The sequence below is a fragment of the Canis aureus genome, chromosome 19 (genome assembly GCF_053574225.1).
Source record: "Canis aureus isolate CA01 chromosome 19, VMU_Caureus_v.1.0, whole genome shotgun sequence".
NCBI classification, from domain to species: domain Eukaryota; kingdom Metazoa; phylum Chordata; class Mammalia; order Carnivora; family Canidae; genus Canis; species Canis aureus.
Genome location: NC_135629.1, coordinates 17,096,606 through 17,120,620, shown reverse-complemented (window position 1 = coordinate 17,120,620; position 24,015 = coordinate 17,096,606). Strand labels below are relative to the sequence as shown.

Sequence of the window (24,015 nt, the reverse complement as noted above, 5' to 3'; positions counted from 1 at the left end):
GCTCAGAGGAATCCTTAATGCTCTCTTTCCCTATCTCTCACTTTAAATCAGTTATATCATTATGTTGGTATTGCCTCTAAACACTTCAAAAGACCTTGCACATTGTTCTCATTCTCTTCATTCCTACTGACAATGCCCCAATTATCTCAGCGTTTTCAAACGTTTGATAAATAATCTCCCTGACTTGTGGTTTTCTTCCCCTATCCTTCCTCCAGTTAATCATAGATCTAAGCATGTCATATACCTGCTTAAAATTGAAAACACTTCCATGTTTTCTAACTGTTAACACATCAAGTTCAAACCTCTGTAATGCCATTTAAGGGCCTTCAAAATATTCTAAATATACCATTTCATTTCTATATTTCATTATTCTCCTACCTTCCAGACTAGTTATATTTTTTTGAGTGACAGGTATGTTCATATCTTTATTCAAGCCAGTATTAGACTTTTGTTACTACACCCTTCCCTTTCAAAGTTATTCTCACTCTCATTGTTTTACACATAGCTCAAATAATGCCCTTTTTATCAGTCTTCCATAACCTCTAGGCAGAATTAATCACTTCCTCTTTGAACTCCCTTAAAAGTATAATTAAACTTTCAGTGTGACACTTGTCCTATAATGTTTGCAGTTAGTTACTTGTTTTCATGTCTGCCTCCCTTTCTGGGGTATATATCCCAGTGACTGAGAGTGTCTGTTCTGGAGTCAGATTGCCTAGATTCAAAATTGGATTCTAGCACTCTCTAGCTGTTCAATATTGAACAGGTTACCTAAGTTCTCTAAACCTCAATTCCTTTACACTTAAATTGGCAATATTAGAATCTGCCTGTCAGAGTTCTTGTAAGGATAATGTAAGATAATTCATGTAGAAGTTCAGCTTTATCCTTGGCACTTACTACATGCCCCGTTTGCCTTTATCTGATAATAAGCTCCTTGAGTGCAATTTATTTATTTATTTTTATATGATCAGTGCCTGAAGAAGGTTCAGCATATAATTAGAGCTAATAAGATTTGGTTGAATTTACTTATGTTAGACTTTATTACTGTGTACCAGCAATATCTAACTAAGCAATAATGTAGAATTATATTTTGGTTTGTCTTGAAACTGCAGAGATCAACAGAATATAAAATGTATGGAAATGCATATTTCTTACAATGATTTACTTTGTGATCTGTGTGCCACTTCCAAGGTGTCCTATACTTTCCAGGCAGGTTTAATTAATGCTCAGCCCCAAATCAACCTAGGTCACTATAGATGTCTGACCAGACCAAAATACTGTAGGTCTCTATGTACACATCTTTTACCAAATATATACCATAAATTTATGCTGTTAGGGTGTCTGATATAAAAATAACTGGAATGATTCTATCATGTTCAAAGTAGCTTCTCAATTAAGAATTGTCTTCTCAAATGTCTATTGTATGGCCACTGTTAGGTAGATGTTAAGCCCCTCCTCCTCATTTTTGATGTTTGCTTGAATATCTCACTGATTACCAAGGCTGTAAAATGAATGCCAATTTCAAAGTATAGCTTGATTCTAATTAAGGTTTGAATTTAAGGCTATTTTGAAACTATTATCTTTTTTTTCAACTTACTGAAATATAATTGATATATAATATTGTACAAATTTAAGGTTTATGATGTAATGATTTGATATATGAATATATTATATATTGCCACATAAAGTAAGTACATCTATTAGCTCACATGGTAACAATTTTTTTCTTTATATGTTGAGAATCTTTAAGGTCTATTCTCTTAGCAACTTTCAAATACACAATATACTTTTGTTAACTATAGCCACCACGCTGTATATTATAGTCCTAAAACTTATTATCTTAAAACAGGAAGTTTGTTCCCTTTGACAACCTTCACATATTTCCCTGCCCTTCCCTCATTCCTCCCTACATCCACCTTTTCTGTTTCTATGAGTTCATTCTTTTAAGATTCCACATATAAGTGACATTATAAGTGTTTGTCTTTCTCTGCCTGGCTTATTTCACTTAGCATAATGATCTTAAAGTTCATTTGTGTTGTCACAGACTATAGTAGTTCCTTCTTCTTTATGGATTAATAATATTCCATTTATGTATATACGACTTTTTAAATATTTTATTTATTAATGAGAGACAGAGAGAGAGAGACAGAGAGAGTGGCAGAGACACAGGCAAAGAGAGAAGTAGGTTCCGTGCAGAGAGCCCAACATGGAACTCTATCCTGGGTCTCCAGGATCAGGCCCTGGGCTGAAGGCAGCACTAAACCACTGAGCCACCCAGGCTGCCCTGTACATACCATTTTTTTTATCCATTCATTCACTGATGGACACTTAGGTTGTTTCTGTCTTGGCTATTGAAAATAATGCTGCACTGAACATGGGAAGATAAACTCTTGAAATAATTTAAAATATATTTGTAAAATGATTGCTATCATTTATTACTGTTGCTAGAACAGGGCACCTGGGTGGCCCAGTCTGTTTAGGATCTGCCTTTGACTCAGGTCACAATCCTAGGGTCCTAAATCAGGCCCTACATTGGGCTCCTTCTTCAGGGTGAAGTTGGCTTCTCCCTCTGTCCTTCCCCTGCTCATGCTTCATCTCTCTCAAATAAATAAATAAAATCTTAAAAAAAAAAAAATTCCTAGAACAAACTTCTCTTTCCTTTAGAATTTAAAGGCTAGTGTTTCCAAAAACCAGTTTCTCCAACTCAGCCCTCACTATATAGCCCCAACAGTGTATCTATCTAACTATTTACTGGACAGCCAAAAACTATGAGCCCCAGACTCATGAAAATGAACATCTGCAAGAATGAATAATACGTATTTTTTGCTATAAAACCACCTTTCTTTTTTTCCTTTATTTTGAAGAATAACAAATTTCTGAGCAATCCTTAATGCTTTTCCCCCTCTGAACCTGAATTCCTGAGAAGACATAATTGACCATAGTCTAAGTTAGATAAAACAGGCCTAAGAGCTTGGTTTGGAAACAAAGAGGCTTAGTAATAGAAAGAAAACAAAGCCAAGAGAATAGAGCCTCTTTTAGTCCTGAGAGTATGCAGAACTCCAGTGGTTATACTGTAGTATGTGCAACCCTGGACTTTGGGTCAAACCTGGATTTGAATACTAGCTCTGGAATTTCACTAGCAGTGTGACCTTGAGCAAATCATTTAATTTCTGTAAGCTTTAGTCAGGACCAGCTGCAAAATTTGTAGGGCACAATGCAATATGAAATTGCAGGGTCCTGGGGAGACAGTCCTGGTGGTGGCAGGAGGAGGCACCAAGTGTTAGACAAGGTGCCAAACCCTCAGTGCTTACCAGATTCATCAGACTTCACTTACAAAACTCAAATTTCTACCTAATGGTATTAAGAGTGTTAAGGCAGTGCTTCCAAACATTAAACCAGAAATGCAGGGCCCTCTTAAGAAATGAGCCCTGTGTAATCACATTGGTTACAAACCCTGGTTTTAGTTTCTTCTTTGGTAAAACCAAGTGAAGTCATTTTATTTATTTCTTATGTTGTTCTAATTTTAGTGAATTGGAAAACAATTTTTTTAAAAGATTTTATTTATTTGAGAGAGAGAGGGAGAAGGGGGGCCACCCATGTACAAGCAGGAGAGAGGAACAAAGGGAGAGTGAGGGAATCTCATGCAGTCCCATTGAGCAGCTCAAACTCGCAACCTTGAGATCATGACCTGAGCCAAAATTCAGTCAGGCTCTTAACTGATGAGCCACTCAGGTACCCCAAAAATCATTTTAGAACTTGAATTTCTGCAGTAAAAAGAGTGCCAGGAGCTTAAGTAGGGAACTACTATGGAAAGGAAAGAGCTATGACACAAAGATCCCAGGAACTTTCTATCTGGATGTGACCTTGGAGATAACTAGTCTTACCCTTCTGTGAAACGTGAAATTTGCCCAAGCCCAAACAATGAGATTTAAGTAAAACCATGGTTAAACATTTTTCGGCTCTGTGCTCTTTTAGATATGAACCTTCTCATGTGCTTGAATTTGCCCCTAATAACTTCTCCTGAAAACAAATGGTTGACTGCCTAGGTTGTCTGTGCTTTCATAGTTCTAGAAAAAGAACATAACCAGCATAACACTGGCTTCACTCTGTTGTTTATTGTTTTGAATTTGTCTTTCTAAAGTCTCTTTGCAAGAAACAGAAATAGTAGAGTTGATGGCTCACAGAACCCAGAGCAGATCTCACTGAAAATTAGGACCAAAGATCAACAAGCTCAGAGAATAAAGTCACTCTTTATTCAGTTATTCTTTCTCTCCATCATTCTACTGCTTGTCTTCCTGTCTGCCTCAGTCTTTATATAGACTAGCATTCTCTAATTCTTTATGAGTTTTATGGAAAATTAATTGCTCTAATACTCCTGATTTCCTCATCTCTATTCAACTAAAAATCAGTGACAACCATATCTTAATATTATTTGCCTGTTCCCAGAGAAGGAATAGCAGCCCAGAAGGTCATATCCACCTTAGGTCTAGTCAACCATCGCCAGAAAAGTAAAGTAAATCAAACGAGACTTTTTGCTATAAAAATTTCTATTTTTTTTTTTTTTTACTTTATTCTGTAAGGGAAAATCACATGATTCTTAAAATGGGTTAAGAGCTGATTTTCCAGGATGCCTGGGTGGCTCAGCGGTTGAGCATCCCCCACCTCCCTTTGGCTCAGGGTGTGATCCTGGAGTCCTGGGACTGAGTCCCACATCAGGCTCCCTGCATGGAGCCTGCTTTTCCCTCTGCCTGTATCTCTGCCTCTCTCTCTGTGTCTTTCATAAATAAATAAATAAATAAATAAATAAATAAATAAATAAATAAATGCTGATATTCCATGAAGAGTTTTGTGGAACTGTTCACAAATGCTAAAATGTGACCGCCTGAGATACAAATGTTCTCAATATTCAGGGAGATGACAATGGTAGGCTTAATCCAGTATTAGTCAGATAATAAGATATATGTTTTTTATATATAAATATTATAAATATTATATATTTTTAATTCCATGTAAAATGAAGAGGAAGAAAAATGGGACAGAATTCCACATTAATTTTCAATAACTGTATGTTTTTCTTTTAATTTCCATTTAAAAGCATTTATTTTTCAGTGTACCTTTATTACAGAGTTCTTGCTTTACTGTCAAGTAAAACAGTTTTATAGAGTAGCTTTACGATCATAGGTGATTTTATAATAGTAGATATTATCAATACAATTATTTAATTTCTTGTTGTCAGCACTCTTCCTAACTTCCAGTATCTTCTTAAAGTACTTGAAAAAACATTTTGATTTCTTGGTTTTGATATATGTTGTCACAGTTTTAGCTGTTCTTATACAAAAAACTGATGCTCTCTTTGCTTTCTGACAGTATAAACAAAGCAACAAAAGTGTGCTATTATGTAATCATTCCAGTATAGCCTTTAAAAACCCTCAAAATTTACTGAAAGAGACCGATTAGTTGACAAGCTAGACTTTTCACTGATATGAACTCAAGCTCTTCAAATATTGATAATAACAAATAAAAATGAATAAATAAGATACTGACTATAATTCACTAAGACAAGTTTTTATGTCTTCCAAAATAAACCACAATTTGTTAGAAAATGCCTTGTTCTATTAGTTATAAATTCTTAGACTACCAAATGGGAATGAAAGTATGTCTCAAAAAAGGTGCCACAGGGTTTAATTTAATTGGTGAGTATAAAGGTCCTTTGAAAACCACAAATCATTCTTCCAAATATAAGGTATTATTAAGTCAAGTTATATTCCAAATTTGGATTATATGAAATTTGAAGAGCTCTTTTGTCTGAGTGAAGGTGAAGGAAGGTAGATAAACTAACATTTTTTTGTTTGCCTCTTTTGTGTATGACACTATGCTGGGTGGTTAAGATGCAATATTTCAGACAGGTTTCTTTTTTGGGGAACAGGAAGAGTGGTTGGAAATTTCTACAAAAAGAACAGAAAATCATTCATATTCTACCATCAAAAATTAGATTACCACCTCAACTTATTTGTTTTCAGTTTCTTTCCTTCACTTAAAAAGAAAATCTGGGGGCACCTGGTGGCTCAGTGATTGAGTATCTGCCTTTGGCTTAAGTCATTATCCCTCAAGTCCTGCAACAAGCTCCCTACTGGGAGCCGTCTTCTCCCTCTGCCTATGTCTCTGACTCTATGTGTCTCTCATGAATAAATAAATAAAATCCTTTAAAAAAAATCTGTTACTGTTAATCTTTGAATGATATGGGTGTTAGGGTTGCCAACCTCCTATGCACTTGAAAATTCATGTATAACTTTGACTCCCCCAAACTTAACTAGGAATAGTCTACCGTTGCCCAGAAGACTTACTGATAACATAAATAGTTAATTAACACATATTTTGTATGTTATATGTGTTATATACTGTATTCTTACAATAAACTGAGCTAGGGAAAATAAAATGTTATTAAGAAAAATCATAAGTAAAAAATACATTTACAATACTGTACTATAAATAATCCACATATAGGTGGACTGTGCAATTCAAAACGATGTTGTCCAAGTCAACTGTATTTTCTTTAGTATATTCTATGTTTAATTTAAATATTCAAACTGTGAAAAATTATGCAATTAAAATGAAAAACTTTATCCCAAATAAAACTCTCCCCCAAAATAAAAATTATTAAAATTTGGTTAGCTATCTTTCTATGCATATAAATGAAGAGAATGTAGATTAATAAATGCATAGAAAAATACTTTTATAAAAATGGGATCATATCATAAGTACTACTTTTAACATGAGGATTAAATTTTAGTTTGGTTTAACAAAAGTAAAAATAAGGCTGAATAAAAATGAATTTTGAACCTCTAATAAATTGAGTCAACAGAGATATATATATTTGTATTTATTTTTCTGAAAGATTTCTCTAAGATGCACTAAATAATAATAAAAGGTTAGAGTGCTTATGCTTTTAAAAATTGTATATACATATATTATATGTATTTTTATCAATTGACTTTTTGCCATAAAAGATGGTATTAGCACTTACATGTGTTTTTTTTTTTTTTTAAGAATTTTTTTTTTTTTTTTTATTTTAGAAAGAAAGAGAGGGGGCAAAGGGGAGGTCAGAGGAAGAGAGAGAATCTCAAGCAGACTCCCTGTGGGGTGAGGAGCCTGTTGTTTATTTTAGAAAGAGAGAAAGTGTGTAAGGAAGGGAGCAGAAGGAGCAGAGGATCTCAAGCAGACTCCCTGCTGAGCAAGGAACCTAACTTAGGGTTCAACCCCTGAGATCATGACCTGAGCTGAAATCAAGAGTCAGATGCTTAATGAACTGAGTCACCCAGGTACCCCAGCATTTACACATTTCTATCTTTATTTCCTTATGACCCTTCATTTTTCAATTTATATTGTTATTTTTACATTATCCAAGTTTATAGCTTTCATATTCTGCTCTATAACTAAAAATAACATGGATATTAAGTATTAGTTTTATATTTATATTTTCAACATGCCTTCTATTCCTCCTTCTTTCTTGAGATTTATATATATTGGCTCATTTTTAATTGGATGGATTTCATTGTTATTTCTTTAAGAATGGTCATTTATGTTATATTCCCCTTAAGGTGGTTTTTCTTTTTATTGTTAAAGAATGTTGAATACAATTATACTTGGAAGATAACTTGGTGGGTGATAATAGACGTGTATCCTTTTATTCAGAATATTGTAGACTTTCTTTCCCACTGTCTTCTGCTATAGAAGGCTATCATTTTAAAATCTGAGATTAAGTTAACATTTTTTTTCACTCTTTTAGATGATATTCTGTTTCAGCCTGGCCTTGTTAAGCTTTTCTTTAACTTTGAAGATCACTTAACTAACACATGCCTTGCTATTAAGTACTTTCTCTTAAATGTCCCTCGGAGACGGTGTACTCTTTAAAATATGGGAAATTTTCTTCATGATATCTGCTGCTGATATGTTTGTTTTATCAAATGAGTAAACTTGATGTCACTGAGATAGATGAGTCTATCTCAATGACATCAAAGATTTTGTTTGTTCGTCTTTATTTTTCCTGTTCATTGCCTATTTTTCAGTTGCTTTTTATCTGTGTTTTTTCAACTTCATTAATTTAAATTACTTCAAAATGTCCCTGTATGTCAGTAATCTGACTTCAGGAGATATCTGTTTTGTTTCTTACCTATTCTAATTGATTGATCAGTTCTTTACTGATGCTGTTTGGTTTGCAACATGTATCCTTAAATTTACAGCCCCTGGATTTAGCTGATTCTATTGTTTATTTGTTTTTTCATTGCCATTGAGTTATGTTAGCTTTTTCTGAATTTATGTTCTTACTCTGCAGCATGAAATGATTTTGAGAAATTTCCTAGATTGATATTCTGTCTATCTTTGGCATGCTATGTTTTTCAATTTTATTGTTGCAATATATTTGCATAGTTACTCTTCCATTTCTTTTCATTTGCTTATACTTGAGGAAATATGTACAGACAATTTATATATTCCTTTATAGGGAGGTATATTTCTTAACTTTTGTCTTATCATAGCAGGGACCTTTTTTTTTCTTCCTCTTAGCTCCAGTTTGGAAGCTGCATACCTCACAAGTACCCACATTTTGGAACTTGAGGGAATGATGGGATAGAGGGAAGTTCAGTCTTTATTAGAATATTTGGGTACTTCTCTCTATTTTAAGGTTTTTAAAAAAATTATTTGTTTGTTTATTTTTAAGTGGTGTATAGCAGCATTATTGGTGGAGGAGTCATAGGTATACCTCACTGGGGAAACATATTGTTTATTAGTTGGACCCTAGAGGTTTTACCAAGAGAGTATATAGGCATGAAACTATTAGTCTATGAAACACAGTCAGCTTTACTGATTCACACTTCCCTGCTTTACTCTCTGCTCACCATAAACTCCTGTAAGTCCTCTTCAGCTAGAGTACAAGAAAGATTAAAATACGTTACATATATACAAATGTGCTTAACTCCAGAACTGGAGGTTGTTATGAGAGTTCTCAGTATTTTGTCATTTTACCAGTAAATCTCACAAGAGGTGAGGATGAAATTAAAGAGTCACTTCTCGGAGCAGGGCAGACTCTTCTTACTACACTGTTCTTTTTGTTGTTGTTTGCTTCTTTGTTTTGATTTGTTTAATGTCAAGGGCATTGGGGTTTGTCCTTTCTCTTGTGCAGACTTTGTTCGTTTTTGTTGCTTACTTGTTTATTTGCATTTGTAATTTCTTGCACATTTCATTGGGGGTTGGAATAAAAAGAGTGTATTATATCTTCAGTCCACTCTTTCTCAATTAGCTTTTACAACAACATATAAGACTAAATATTGCTATTTTACAGTTGAGAGTTAAATAAATTGTCCATCATTATGTAGCTAGTAACTGACTAGCCTAGAATTAAAATCTGTGTCTCCACTTCTAGGTTATTAGTGGAGTATATTGATATTATAGTTGAAAATAAAGTTAACAAAATAATTTATTTTACATGGATGCAGATATTTTAGAAGACTAATAGGAAAGAAGTAGATCTGAGTGGATAATTAAAACAATGAAGACGGAATCAGGATACCCAAGTTTTACTTCTTGCTGTCTCTTAAAGCAGGGGGTGAATTTGGAAAAAGGATCATTCAACTTCCTAGGTTTCAGTTTCCTTGTCTATAATAATGGTGATGATGACAATGGTGGTGGTGATTGTCATGATATGGTGATTACACATTTACATGTACCAGGAACAATATGACACATTTTATAAGCAGTATATCATTAAATAAAAAAACAACCATTTGATATACATATGTCTGTTTTACCAATAAAGATACTGAAAATTGTTCAAACCCACTGAGGTCAATTTGATTCAGCAGCACATACTCTTTTTTTTCTCTTTTTTTTTTTTTAAGATTTATTTACTTTTTGAGAGAGAGAAAGAGAGAAGAGGAAGGGACAAAGGGAGAGGGAGAAAGAATCCTCAAGCAGATTCCCTGCTGAGTGTGGAGCCTGATGCAGGGCTCAATCCCAGAACCCTGACATCATGACCTGAGCTGAAATCAAGAGTCAGTTAACCAACTGAACCACCGAGGCACCCTATAGGGACACATACTCTTAACTACTAACTCTATTGTCTTTCCATACCAAAAGTCTGGCATGAATGGTCTACCAAATACCTACCAACTCTGATGTGTCTAACTATGGTAGATGGAGCTGACCATGCTCTTACATGTCTCTCAGGTATAACTATAAGAGTTCTGGACTGATTGTCCTTAAATTAAGTCTTAATATGATGATCTTTATGCTTTATATTGTTCATTTCAATTTAAAAAACAACAACAAAACAGTATTTCACCTTAAATATAAGATTTGAACTCTTCATCCTCCTCTTCCCTTTCCCTTTTTTTCTTAATAATTCAGTCCAAATGCCATGAAGAGAGCTAAGTAAGATATATATCAACATGAATGTGGAGGATGAGAGTTACAGCAGCCACACATGAGGTAGTAGAGCCTGAGAGGGATGAGAGAGGTATCCATGCAGGGCAAAGGGTAGGGCAATGGTGGCTCAGTGGTGAAGGGGCAGAGCTCTAGAAAGGTGGTAAGGACGCCTATAGTGCAGAAGTCTGGCCCAGGATATCAGAGTCTGAGAAGACCCAGGAAGGTTCCATTGTCAGGGAAGGGTGATAAAAGTGGAAACCTGGATTCTAGTGTTGGAACCAAGCAGAATGAGGACAATTTCCATAGGAAAGATGTGTTCCATTGTGAGGTGTTATATCTGAAGGATGTGAAATGAAGGAATCCACAAAGGAGGGAGTGCTGCACAAGGTTAGAACCTGAGTGAGAAGGAAAGGGATAGCCCAATTAACTGGCTTCAAGGCAGGTGTGGGAGTAAACTTGGGAGCACATGTCAGAACCTGTGTGAAGAGGACCTTTATAAAGAGAAGGTAGTGGCAGTAATTAGAAATTATATACAGAGGAACACAACAAAAGCATAAATATGTCTATGCATATACACACATGGTGAATGAGAAGACCTCAGAACAAGAACACCTTAGTAACATTGAATATACTTAGCATCCAGATCAAGGTTTCTAAATACCATTCTCTAATAAAAGGATCCAAGTGTTTATCAGGGCATGGCAGTGGGGAAGACTACTTCCATGGCCAGAGTAGGAGAAACACAAGATAATTCTGGAACACTTTATCACACCAGAAAGTAAAGAAGAGTTCAAAGAATAATAGGCACATGTCGAAAAGACAAACAACATTAAAAGGGCTCCTGCTGGCCAAATCATTGACATTTTGGTCATCCAAATAATATTAACGGATCATAACTTGTTTAATAAAATAAGAAATCATGGATTCACACTGATACAACAGGCCATTCTGATATAATATGCTAATAAAATACTTAAATGTTCAATGAAGAACAGTATATTTGCATTGTCTCAAAATCCCTAAACCTAAAATATTTACTAATTACAAAGAGGAAAAAAAGTGGGTACCTAGGTAGCTCAGTCTGTTAAGCATTTGCCTTAATTTTAGGTCATGATCTCAGGATCTTGGGATAAAATCCTAAAAAAAAAAAAAAAAAAAAAAAGGGAAAAAAATAACTTTGTAGTGGAGAAGCCTGGTAGGCAGTACCTTAATCAGGGACCAAAGTTAACTTTAGCAGTTTTGGGGCAAATAGACATCCTGTACCACATGATAGGACAGTTTAAAGCACACAAGAATCCCTGAATCTAATCACACTGAAATAACAGACACTCAGGTGCACGCAGCTAGGTTGGGGAATGAAGGGACTGAAGGTAAGACAATGTGATCAGTATACTCTGGCTGGTGGAAAAGGAGTCTTCTTCAAGGTGATAATTTTTAAAAAATAAGAGCCAATTTTCACTGGTTTTATAATTGTCTTTTTAAAGTCCTTAGAGACCTTATAACCTCAACATACAGCTCCTGCCAGGGCTACTACCCTGTCCTTAGGAGCTGACTGCTCAGAGAAGCCCAAATTGAGTGCAACTTTACCAAATTGCAGCCTTGTAATCTTCAGTGGTGTCAAAGAAAAATCAAGGAAAGAGTAGGGAACTGTTCCACGCTGAAGGAGACTAAAAAGATATAATTAAATGAAGTCTGTGACTCTCAACTGTAACCTTTTGTTATAAAAGATTTTATTAGGAAAACATTGAAAGGGGGCCTGAGGACTGGGTACTAGTACTTGGTCAATGTTTTGAGGTTTTTTGTTTGTTTGTTTGATCTTGAAGGCTTTATTGTGCTTATGTACAAAAATGTCCCTTTTAGAAAATGTAAAAGGTTTTGGGATGATGTAGCATTGGTTTGAAAAATCATTCTAAATGGTTCAGAAAATATACTCTTTTACTATTCTTGCAAGACTTTCTATGTATTTAAGATCATTTCAAAATAAAAGTTTAAAAACGTATATTGACTTGGTATCTAATACAGAGTTACATCCAAACCAGGGTCAAATGTTTTCACATGGTGTTTCTCTTCTGTTTTCAGGTGCTGGTCTTTTAAGCCGTCCTATTTTTACCGAGGAACCACAAGATGTTATTTTTCCTTTGGACTTACCAAAATCTGAAATCATACTGAATTGTGCTGCCACTGGTTACCCTTCACCCCATTATAGGTAAAGTCCTACTTCTGGGCACCACATTGTTGTTTTTTTTTTTTTTTTTTCTTTCTCTTGGATGTAAAACATACATACAATAAAGGAAAGGAAAGGAAAAAGGAGAAAAGAAAAGGAAAGGAAGGATGGAAGACGAGAGGGAAGGAAAAAAAATAGAAAGATAGGCAGAAAGAGGCATAGGAAGATAGGAAGAAAGCAAGAAAGAAAGAGAAAGAAAGGACAGGAAAAGCAAGAAAAGGAAAAGACTTGTTTCTTCAATTTGAAAGACTCTAAAGTAGAAGCTGCTTGTACCCCCTTTCTCCAATTTGAGGCTACAGGTTCAGTTGCCCCATATACAATGACCGTGGAAATATTCCCTTAAACAATTTTAAAAAAGGTGCAGACTTTAATTTTATCAGATCAATTTCTATGACTTCACTGGCATATCCTATCACCCAAAAAGCACTGATTTTAGAAATACATGTTGAAGACAGATATGTACCCTCTAACGCAGAAAAATAATTTTTTTTCTGGGCAAATAGGAAAAAAATGTGTACTTGTTTCTCACATATTACCTGTAGATTAATAGGAAAGAAGAGTCAGTAATGGTTTGTTTTAACGAGGTTACAATAAAGGTAGAGGGGGGCCTGGGTGGCTTAGTTGGTTAAGTGTTAGACTCTTGATTTGCTCAGGTCATGATCTCAGGGTCATGAGATGGAGCCCTGCATGAGCCTCCCCACTAAGTCTGGGTCTGCTTAATTCTCTCTCCCTCCTTCTCTCCCCCTCCCCTACCCCAGAGCATTCACCCACATGTTCACATGTACTCTCTCTTAAAAAAAGAGGCAGAATTTGATCCACATTGTGAGTGGGATTCACAAATTTAAAAATATATACAAGTATATACAATGATTCTATAAATAAGGATATTTTTTCATAAGAACTACATATGCAATGTGAATATAAGAAAAGATAACAAATATTAAAATGACTATTTTAGCTTTGTGTTTTAAAAGCATTTTTTTTTTAAGTTGTAAGTTTTAGCAGTGAAATTGAATCAGCACATGTGGGAAATAACAATTTCAGTTCATTTTGGAAAAATAAACTGGTTTTGCCTACATTTTATGGTGCATTCGAAAAATCATATTTATATGTATAATTACTTTGATCTTAAAATTGTCTAGATTATTTTAATAAATGCACAAATTTAAGACAACTCTCACCTTATATTTTGTTGAGATTACGTCAACATGTTTTATAATGAACTAAAAGCTATATCTTCTCATTACTTACTAAAGGTTCCCTATCTTTTACATGCCCAAATCAATATAACCCATCTGTTAGGTAAATATCATATACTTTATAAATTGGTTCTCTCAATTCAGAGTTTGTATGTTTGTTTTCCTTAAACAATAGTTGGTCTTATAAAATTTAACATATGGTTAAATATGTAAAAATCTGATTAATACATTTTTCACAATTACGTGATACTTAAAGTGGAAATCTTATTTTTAAGAGCTAATTTGATTGGTCATCACCATTGGTAGGGTTTATCAGAAAAGAGGAAAAAATATCTATGAATTCCTATAAAATAAGAAATATTTGTTAAGTATAGATAAAACAAATCATCAGTCCATCAGTCATATAGTTATATAAAAGTGTCTGTTGGCTTGTAACAGGCAGAAAGATATAAAATAATGGTTCTTATGACAAATTTGCTCATTAGATTTTACTTATGAAGACATATTCTGAATGAAGAGACTACAAATTTCACTATTGTTAAAGTTTTCTGTTTCTAAGAAACTTGTACATTAGTAGGCTAAAGACAGGTAATTTAGCTTCTTATTTTCAATCCCCTTAACCTGGTTTAGCTCATCTCTAATAGTAAAACATAAAATACTCATAGGCAAGAGGCTTTGGAAAGAGGGTGAAAAAAAAAAAAAAAGAACTGTTTTTAATGCTTAAATGTCAGACTCAGACCCAATTTCCATGATAATAAAGCAAAGGGCAGAGATATTTCAGATAATGCACATCAGAAACAAAATGTGAAATTTTAGTTTAATATGACCCTTTCTAACTTAAATTTTATTAAAAAGACTCATTCATGACTTTAGATTATGTGTGTGTGTGTAGTAGTAGTAGTAGAGGGAAAATCTTTATGACAGACATTCTGACATTATTTGAATGCACTGTGAAGTCATATGAAAGAGCCCTTGGTTAGAATGAAAAGTTACCATTTCTGGTCATAACAATGATATTTACCTGTGACCTTGGAATAATCATTTCTCTCTCCTGGCATCAACTTCCTTATCCATAAAGTGAGGGTGTGGTTGATGTTAAGACATGTTTTCCTTCTTTTAGTAATTTGTCTTTAGGAAAAGAAATCTCATGGGGGAAAATAAGCAACATCTAAAGCATAACTTTGGAAATAGTTTAAAAGCAACTTGTCTTCCAGTCACTTCCAGTGGAGTGAACACATTCGCAAACAGGATTTTAGCGCAAGTGTGAAAATACAGAAATATGAGGCAAGTCTGAACAAATCTTTCTCATGGAAAGGATCACTCTTAATTTTTTAAGCACCAGGTAACACATGAGAATTAAAGAGGAAGCTTCGCAAAGGGAAAGAAAATGGGTTACCCAAAGTTTGTACTTGGGTAGGATTGCTTATACTTAAAAGTCTAAGATAATCAGATAGCAATGAACTTATTTCCAGCTCAGAATATTTATTTTTGGGAAAATGAAGCAACACGCACATAAATGGTTTCTATGCAGGATACACTCTATCAGAAGAAGGTCTTTGAATATTGTAAGGGATATCCGATGGATCTGCTCTTCACCTGATCACCACAGGAAGTTCTTTCCTCTAGTTTGGTCAGCTCTACTCAAGTCATAAAGACATTCTTTTTTTTTTTTTTAAGATTTTATTTATTTATTTATTTATTTATTTATTTATTTATTTGAGACACACAGAGAGAGAAAGGCAAAGATATAGGCAGAGGGAGAAGCAGGCTCCCTGCAAGGAGCCCGATGTGGGACTCAATCCCAGACCACGGGATCACACCCTGAGCTAAAGGCAGACACTTAACCACTAAGCCACCCAGGCGTCCCTCATGAAGACATTCTCAAGTCTGAGAAGGTCTAGGTGTCTGTAAAACTCATAGCAGTGGTCACTCTGCCCTTCTATTCTCTTTGTTTATTTTCTCACTTTATATTATTAACAAGCCCATGGGATAAAGCAGGATGTATATTATTGTGCAAATTTTGTAATTGATGGATATGATTCCTGAAGAAATTAGATGACTTATCCAGGGATACACAAGAAAGGAATGTCAAAGTTAGGTCAAAAACTCTTCCCACAACGTCAATGGTGTCAAATTTAGTGCACATTAAAATCATCCAGAAGATTGTTACAAATTTAGGTTTTGGAGTTCTCTTCCAAAGTCTAGGAATGGACTCAGAAATAAGCCCTTAAATAAGCCCTTTTAACAGGCACTCAAATATAATTCTAAAAAAAAGAAAAAAACAAATATAATTCTATAACGAGCCCCAGTTCTGAGACACAGACATGCATATTATCTAAGGACAACAAACATGGCCCCCAGCCATTGTATTCTTCACACTGGGCTTACCTACTTAATATTGAAGGATGTTCTCCAGAAAAAGGTCAATATTTTAGTTCAAATTCATTATGTTTCCTGGAATGAATATGATATTAATTCAGATGCTGAAAATAATCATTTAAAGCACATTCCCTACTTTGCATTGTAGGAAAATTCTCCTGGGTATGCAATCCTATCAGTAATGTATTTATGACCATCACTTGAATTCATTAATACTATTTCTCCATTGATTTAAACATATTAATTAGGACAAAGCCCACACCAGGAGCTGAACCCCTGATCTATATGCACAGTTTAATAATCATTGTACCATAGTGATTAGAACGATTATGGGGATACTGTGAAAAATTCATTTGCTGCAGCTAAGCCAACAACTTCGAATTTGTGTTGAAAAACAATTACCAAGCTTAATTAGGAGCATGTAACGATGACAGCAGTTATTTCAGCAATTGATTCCAAAATTAAAGAGAGCTGGCAAACTAAGTGTGGTATATCCTTTGCTTTGAAAATGAAAGGAAACATGGAGGTACAAAGATCATGCCCTGTAAGCAAATTGTGAAAGACAGTATTATGCAGCTGGTGAGGAGAATAGAGGAGTCTTGGGATAGGCCTAAAGAAAAAAAATGTTTCTATATATTTTTTTCTCCTAACATTGAAAGCAAAAAACCGTACAAAATTCTCTAGAAAAAAAATTTTGACAAAGTTCAGGTAAATGAAATACATTGGTTTTGGCTATTGTCTCTCAACTTTTTATTAAAAGGAAATTGAGATACATTAGAATTGGCTAAATAATTTTAAAGTTGATGGAAAACGTCTGATTGATTTGATATTGGTCAATCACTTCTCATCTTTAATAGACTGGAGGATTACCCAAGTTTGTATTTCTTTTTGACTATGGTAGACATTTGACATATTCTCTACATCGGATTTTTCAAGATGTTCCTAAAGAAGTCATGGAATGACATATGGAACAATACTGTAAAATGTATGTAAGAAAGAAAATTTCTTTCTTATAGTTAGTCACCCTCATCAAAATATTTTTAATATGATCTTAACATGAAAGGGAAAATCACAGCAAACCTGGCATAGATTCTGAAAATACATGGTTTGGAAATTAGCTATGTTCCATAGGAAAAAGCCATTCATTTGTTTTTTCTAAAAGTTAGGGGGAGAAAGAAGGGGAAGGTGGGTTTATTTAGAAATAATTAGTGGTATTCATTCATCTTAAAATGACCAAATGGAATTTTCTAAGACATCTTACAGTTCTTTGAAAATAAATATACCTGTAAGGGCCTTCTGCTACTTCATTCATGTACTAAAGAATTGTTGACTAATAGGTAAGCCAAGAGAACTTTTGCTGCCTAAAATAAAAACTTCCCAAATTGCATTTGTTTTGTAAAAGTATAATTTTAGGTTGGCATTTCTAAGTACTGGTGAAATATATTTGGAGTAATTAATTTTCCAAGTAAGAGATCAACAGAGACAATCATGTTCTAAAGTAGTCAGATTGTTATTGTTTTGTTATCAGCCTCAAATTGGCATTATAAAATCTTTGCTGACTTTCTTTATGCCAGTTGTAATAAACGTTTTTTGGATTTCTATCTCTAAGTCATTTTCAAAATCTAAATTTTTAGTATCGGTTGTGGGAGTTCAGGTGTGGTATATGTTATTTGAAATGTCTCTGAAGGAATAGAATGGCCAGTGTCATTGACTGAATGTCTCAGTTTCACTTCCCATGTCAAAACGTATGTTGCTTCTTTGTACACATATGGGTGAATGTTTGTGATTCATAAAGAGTGGATGATCTTTCAAATAACCTAGTTATTAATAACACTGAGCTCCTGAAGACAATCATCTTTGATGAAAATAGAGGATTTTCTCCATATGTAACCATGTTTGTTGTTTGTTGCTGTTGTTTTAAATGGTCCTAGCAAAGAAATAAATATATACATATATGCTTACATGTGTAAATGGTCCTAGCAGTTACAATTGCATGTCGTTTAAGACTAGTAGGAGTGATTACCTCTGTATATTATAACATAATTTGATTTTTTTTTCCTTGAAGGTGGAAGCAAAATGGCACAGATATTGATTTTATCATGAGTTATCACTACAGGTTGGATGGAGGCAATTTGGCCATCAGTAGCCCCCGTACAGATCAAGATATTGGCATATACCAGTGCCTGGCCACCAACACACTAGGGACGATTCTGAGTCGGAAGGCAAAGCTCCAATTTGCATGTGAGTTTGTGGGGAAGAATCTAATCTCTGTGTGTTTTTTTTTTAATACAATATATTTTTTTGTATTCATATTAGGAAAAAAATCTGGATTTGTCAATCATCTGTTCTTTGAGAGTGATTAATTTACAGAGGTAAAAGGTTTTAATTGTGCATTTTATGAATTCATACTTTTGGGGATAGTTAAAATCCTCTTTTAAAAAAAGAAAATATCAGTGTTATTATATTTTATAAATTATGTTTAGAAACATCTCTAAAAGTTCCAGATATAAATATTAAGAAAAAGATATATGGCATATAACTTTTTTTTCTTTTTTTCTTCTTCTTTTGCAATATATATTAGTGTGTAGAACACAGAAAGCAAAAGCTGAGGGCAGAGATGTCTTTTGTGAGAGGTGGGTGTTCTCCCAGGAAAAGTGATTATGCACCCACAGTTTGATGTAGGTGGAAATAAAGTGGTTGCCAAAGGCAGGCTTTATATTAACTGTAACAATGTCCAGCTGCATCACATAAATGTCATCCAAGTAATTACCTTGGTGACATTTGAGGACATTAGCAGATGAACAATAGACATATTGCCTCTTATATCCTTTATATGTAGTGTTTCCAGGGACTGAAATGTTTCATATTGGATCCAAGAATAGCTTTGATTGAAAGTAATTATATCTGTTGATGTAGATGGAAAAGAAACCTTGAATTTCTCTCTCTCTCTTTTTTTTTTTTTAATTTCTCTCCTTACACTTCTTCCCTCACCCCTCCTCCACCCCTGCCCACCTCAGACGATAAATCAGGGGACAAAAGAGTTAGTAGCTAATCTTTGGGTGCTCATGGAAATGTATATTCTATCTGTTACTTTGAAAAAGTAATTGTTTTGAAATTTTTTAATAAAATATATGTCCAGAGCCTACCTTGCAGAACTACTATAGTCATCAGTAGATACATGAATTAATAATTGAGTCTGTTTCTTATTGCAGGTATTGTGTTCCAAAGATCCCTTGCTTCATATACAGTTCCTCTTATGTTGGCTATTTTGGGAATGATCTTATTTCTAAATATGTGTGTGTGTGTATTTAGTCACATATACATATACATAAATACACACAGACACACACAAGCATTATATATAGGGTACACACACACACACACACATATATATATGTGGTCATATACACACGCATATGTACACACATACATTGCTAAATGTATCCAAATGTCTTTATATATGTGGAAATAGATAACGAAGTGGAATATGAACAAAGGGTAGAGGCTATTTTAAAACTTGGATAAAGATAATCACAATACTTGATTTCTGTATTTTGCTTAAGATCATTATTTGGAAAATAATAGAGAACAAAATGCTGATCAGAAACTTGTAGAAAGAAATAATTGCTTCAGAGATTTTGAATGACTCTACCACAGTAATTATTTATTTCTCCTGGTTGGATAGGAATTGACCCTAGAAGATGCACGTGATTTGGATCAGAATCTGTAGGATAAATCTGACACTCTGGTAAAGGAAAATTCACACAGCACAATTACTCTATAGAGCTATAGATTCTATTCTTGACAACAACTGAATACCTATGCCTGAAGTTAATGCACTGTACTTACTACAATTGTAGATTTCCTTTTCTTCATCTCTTTTTTTTAAAGAAAAATGTGTTTTTAAATTCTCTACATTATTTCTTACCCTATTCTGCTTTAAAAATGCATGTAACCTGGGCGGCACAGTTGATTAAGCATTAGACTCTTGGTTTTGGCTGGGGTCATGATCTCAGCATCATGAGATGGAGCCCCATGTTGGGCTCTGTACCCGGCACAGCCTGCTTGAGATTCTTTCTCCGTCTCCTTCTGCCCTTCCCATTTGTGCTTTCGAGCTCTCTGAAATAAATACATAAATAAATAAATAAATAAATAAATAAATAAATAAATAAATAAATAAATAATTCTTTTTAAAAAATAACTAGAAGCCTCTTTAAGTTACAATGTGTTTGCTAAAAAAAAAAAGAGAGAGAGAGACAGAGAAAAGATTTAAATTAAGAAGAAATTATAGACTTTTATTTGAATGAATGGGAGAAATCAGTTCTTCTGTTTTCCCTGACTATCCTGTCTCTTCATAAAATGTTCCTTTTTGGATTGAAGATATATGACTGTTGATCTTTAAAAGCATTTCTTTCACTATTCATGCAGAAAGTAGGATGGCCTATATCCATTAACTGATCTTTCTTCTGCAAACTTGAAGGATTTGGGGTTCCAAGTCTGAAATTTAGAGAAACAAAAACAAAAACCACACCATCTCATCTCTCTGTCCAGGACGTATAGTGGTACCATATGCCTGAAGTGTTTCCTGCTGAGTCCAGAGATTTACTGGAGTGTGATTATCTCTCTTCCTTTGAACCAACCCTAAACATAACCAGCACATTTTATTAATTTAGCATTATTTCTCTCCATTTCTTGTATTTCATAAGTACCCTGTGAACTCACTTAAGCTAGTTATTCATTCTGTGTAGTAAAGTATAGCTTTAAAAAAAGGTGAAAATGCCAGATTTAGCTTTGCCACCCACTGCCGTGCAGCTCTCTGTGGTTTACTCAAGGTGGTTTACACAAGGATCTTAGGAATGAATCAAAAAAGTGTTGGTGACTTACAAATCCTTTCTTCTGATCTCATTTTAGAATATAAGATACTAATTTTGCAACAGATTTTCTGAAATTTCATCCAAAAAATCACATTTGTATCCACATGTAAATCTATAGACAGGTTGAGAAATGTTTATTCTTAAAGAAAGAGAGAAAGGGAAGAGAGAAAAAGACAAAAACAAGAGAGAAAATGGTAGAAGGGACATACCTCATCAAGAATAAGTTTTCCTAAGAAAACACACTCAACATCAGTAATGATTATGAAAATGTAAATCAGAACTATAAAAAGATACTGCTTCACACCCATTAGAATGGCTGTTATTAAAACACACACATACACACACACTGGAAAATAACAAATGTTTGCAAGGATGTGGAAAAATTGGAAAGTTTGTGCATTGATGCTTAGAATGTAAAATGGTAGAGCTACTGTGAAAGACAATATAGCAGTTCCCCAAAAATTTAACAGAATTACCACATAACACAACAATTACACTTCTGTGTGTATCCCTCAAAGATTAAGACAGGACTTGAACATATTATTTGTATACCCATCTTCATAGCAGCATTATTCTCAATAGTTAAAAGGTAGAAAACAAACAAATGTCCAAAACATAAATAAAATGTAGTGTGTGTGAGTGGGGGGGGTGGGAGTATGTGTGGGGTGTGTGAATAGAGTATTATCCAACTTTATAAAAGGAATAAAAGTTGGAACGCCTGGGTGGCTCAGCGGTTGAGCGTCTGCCATCAGCTCAGGGTGTGATCCCAGAGTCCTGGGATCAAGTCCCACATCGGGCTCCCCACAGGGAGCCTGCTTCTCCCTCTGTCTATGTCTCTGCCTCTCTCCCTCTGTGTGTTTCATGAATAAATAAATAAATCTTTTTTAAAAAAGGAATAAAAGTCAGATACGACATGTATGAACCTTGAAAAAATCCTGCTAATGAAATAAGGCAGACACAAAAGGACAAATATTATATGATTTCACGTATCTGAGGTAACTAGAAAGGCAAATTCATAGAGACAGATGGCAGAGCAGTGACTGCTAGAGCCTGAGTGGAGGAAAGAATCTGGAGTTAGCATTTAATTAATACAGAGTTTCAGTTTGGGATGATGGAAAGTTCTAGAGATGAAAGGTAGTAATGATTGCACAATCTGAATGTGTTCAGTTCCACTAAATTGTACACTATAAAGTGATCAAAATGATAAATTTTGTTACATGTCTTTTATTACTATTTTAAAAATAGTATCATAATTCATCATTTCAGTTAGATTTTTTTCATCAGAATTATTAAAAGAAAAAAAAAGTAAGTTTTCCTTGTTAAGTATTATGTATTAAGGTTCTTTTCACACAGAAATTCGAGTCTGAATGCTAGTCTCCAGCCAAATGGGAAGTTCCTAAAGTGCAAATCCTGTATCTCCAGTTTATTTATTTTTTAAAAAGATTTTATTTATATACTCATGAGAGACAGAGAAAGAAGCAGAGAGACATAGGCAGAGGTATAAGCAGGCTCCCTCTGGGGAGCCTGATGTGGGACTCGATTCTAGGACCCTAGGATCACGTCCTGAGCTAAAGGCAGACACTCAACCACTGAGCCACCCAGGCATTCCTGTATCTTCAATTTAATTTGAATTCCTCACCACCACCTTCATAGATTTCCAACAATGCCCATTTTGGTAGAAAAAGCTTTTGGTAGGTTGAATAACAATGATAGTTGAATGTTAAGATTTTTTTTTTTTTGAATGTTAAGATTTTTGATACAGAAAGATCTGAGTTCCAATTCTAACTCTGTCATATATCTAGTGGTAAAATCAGGCCAACTCTAAACAATAGTAAGTCTCTGTTATGAAATAGACACAATGGAAATTATAGCATCAGCCACAGGACAATGAATTGTCTGAGGTAATGATTACAAAGACCCGGTCCTTTATGAGCATTTGTGAAATGAAAGCTCTAATTTTTCTTGCTATTTTTAATCACATCCCTCAATTTGGCCAAACATGTACATATTTCAAACTGCTATAGTTACTCATAGAAAAATCTTCTAATTTACATTTTAAAACTTTCTCCATACTAGTTCCTTCTTCTTGTTTTCAAGACTTTCAGGTGCTTTGAAATATGCTAACTTTCTTGAGCCAGGTAACCACCATAGGAGATGGATACTATTCTTGTTTCTATTATACAGATTAGAAGGCTGAAATGCTACGAGATTGGGACTTCTTAAAAGCAGTGTTAGAAAACCAATTGAAACTTCAGTATAAACGTTGAAATTCTAAAGCACATGCCTTTCATGTTATAGTATCCTTCCCAAACACTGCCCACACAAAACCTGTGTGCTTCTTTTTTAATTTAATTTGCCATTGGCATAGTAATTGCCTAAATATTAAGCCATATCTTCAGGACAGATAGCTTTACAATATAAGCCTGATGGTAAATTGAAACCCTGTCCGGATTCCATTTAATGGACAGCCTGCCCATCCTCAGATTTTAATAACTGCAACTACACCTGGTCTACCAGTTACACCCTAGACTCCATCAGGCTGAAACCAGACAACAGCTGAGAACCAGCCCCTTCTTGCTTAGCTCCTGCCCAGGCTCTCTCCCACTTCCCTCCCTCCCTCCCTTTATCCTGGGAGTGTTCTCTCACTAAATCACACACACTTGAATATCTGCCTCAGGCTCTGCTTCTAAGGGACTCAAAGTAAGACAGGCACTAAACATTTAATATAAGATAATTGATCTATTTATTGATAGAAAAATTAGGTCCAGAAGCCCTACTCATATGAATTTCTATAGTAAGAACAAAGCTATACATCAAAGTAAAATTGTGTCAACAACTCTGCTTCCTACTGGTTGGCAGTCAATTGTATAGTGTCACTTTGACCTTCAGAACAAATGAACTATGAATAGCCTTTCAGAACCTA

General features: G+C 34.5%; 1 protein-coding gene across 1 annotated transcript in view; it reads left to right on the top strand.

Annotated features, from left to right (window-relative positions):
• CNTN6 (contactin 6) overlaps positions 1 to 24,015 on the top strand; it is a 275,835-nt gene that overhangs the window by 108,492 nt on the left and 143,328 nt on the right. The window contains exons 3-4 of the mRNA XM_077858034.1: positions 12,496 to 12,622; positions 18,284 to 18,459. Of these exons, the coding sequence (XP_077714160.1) occupies positions 12,496 to 12,622; positions 18,284 to 18,459 (303 nt within the window). The remainder of the gene's footprint in view (positions 1 to 12,495; positions 12,623 to 18,283; positions 18,460 to 24,015) is intronic.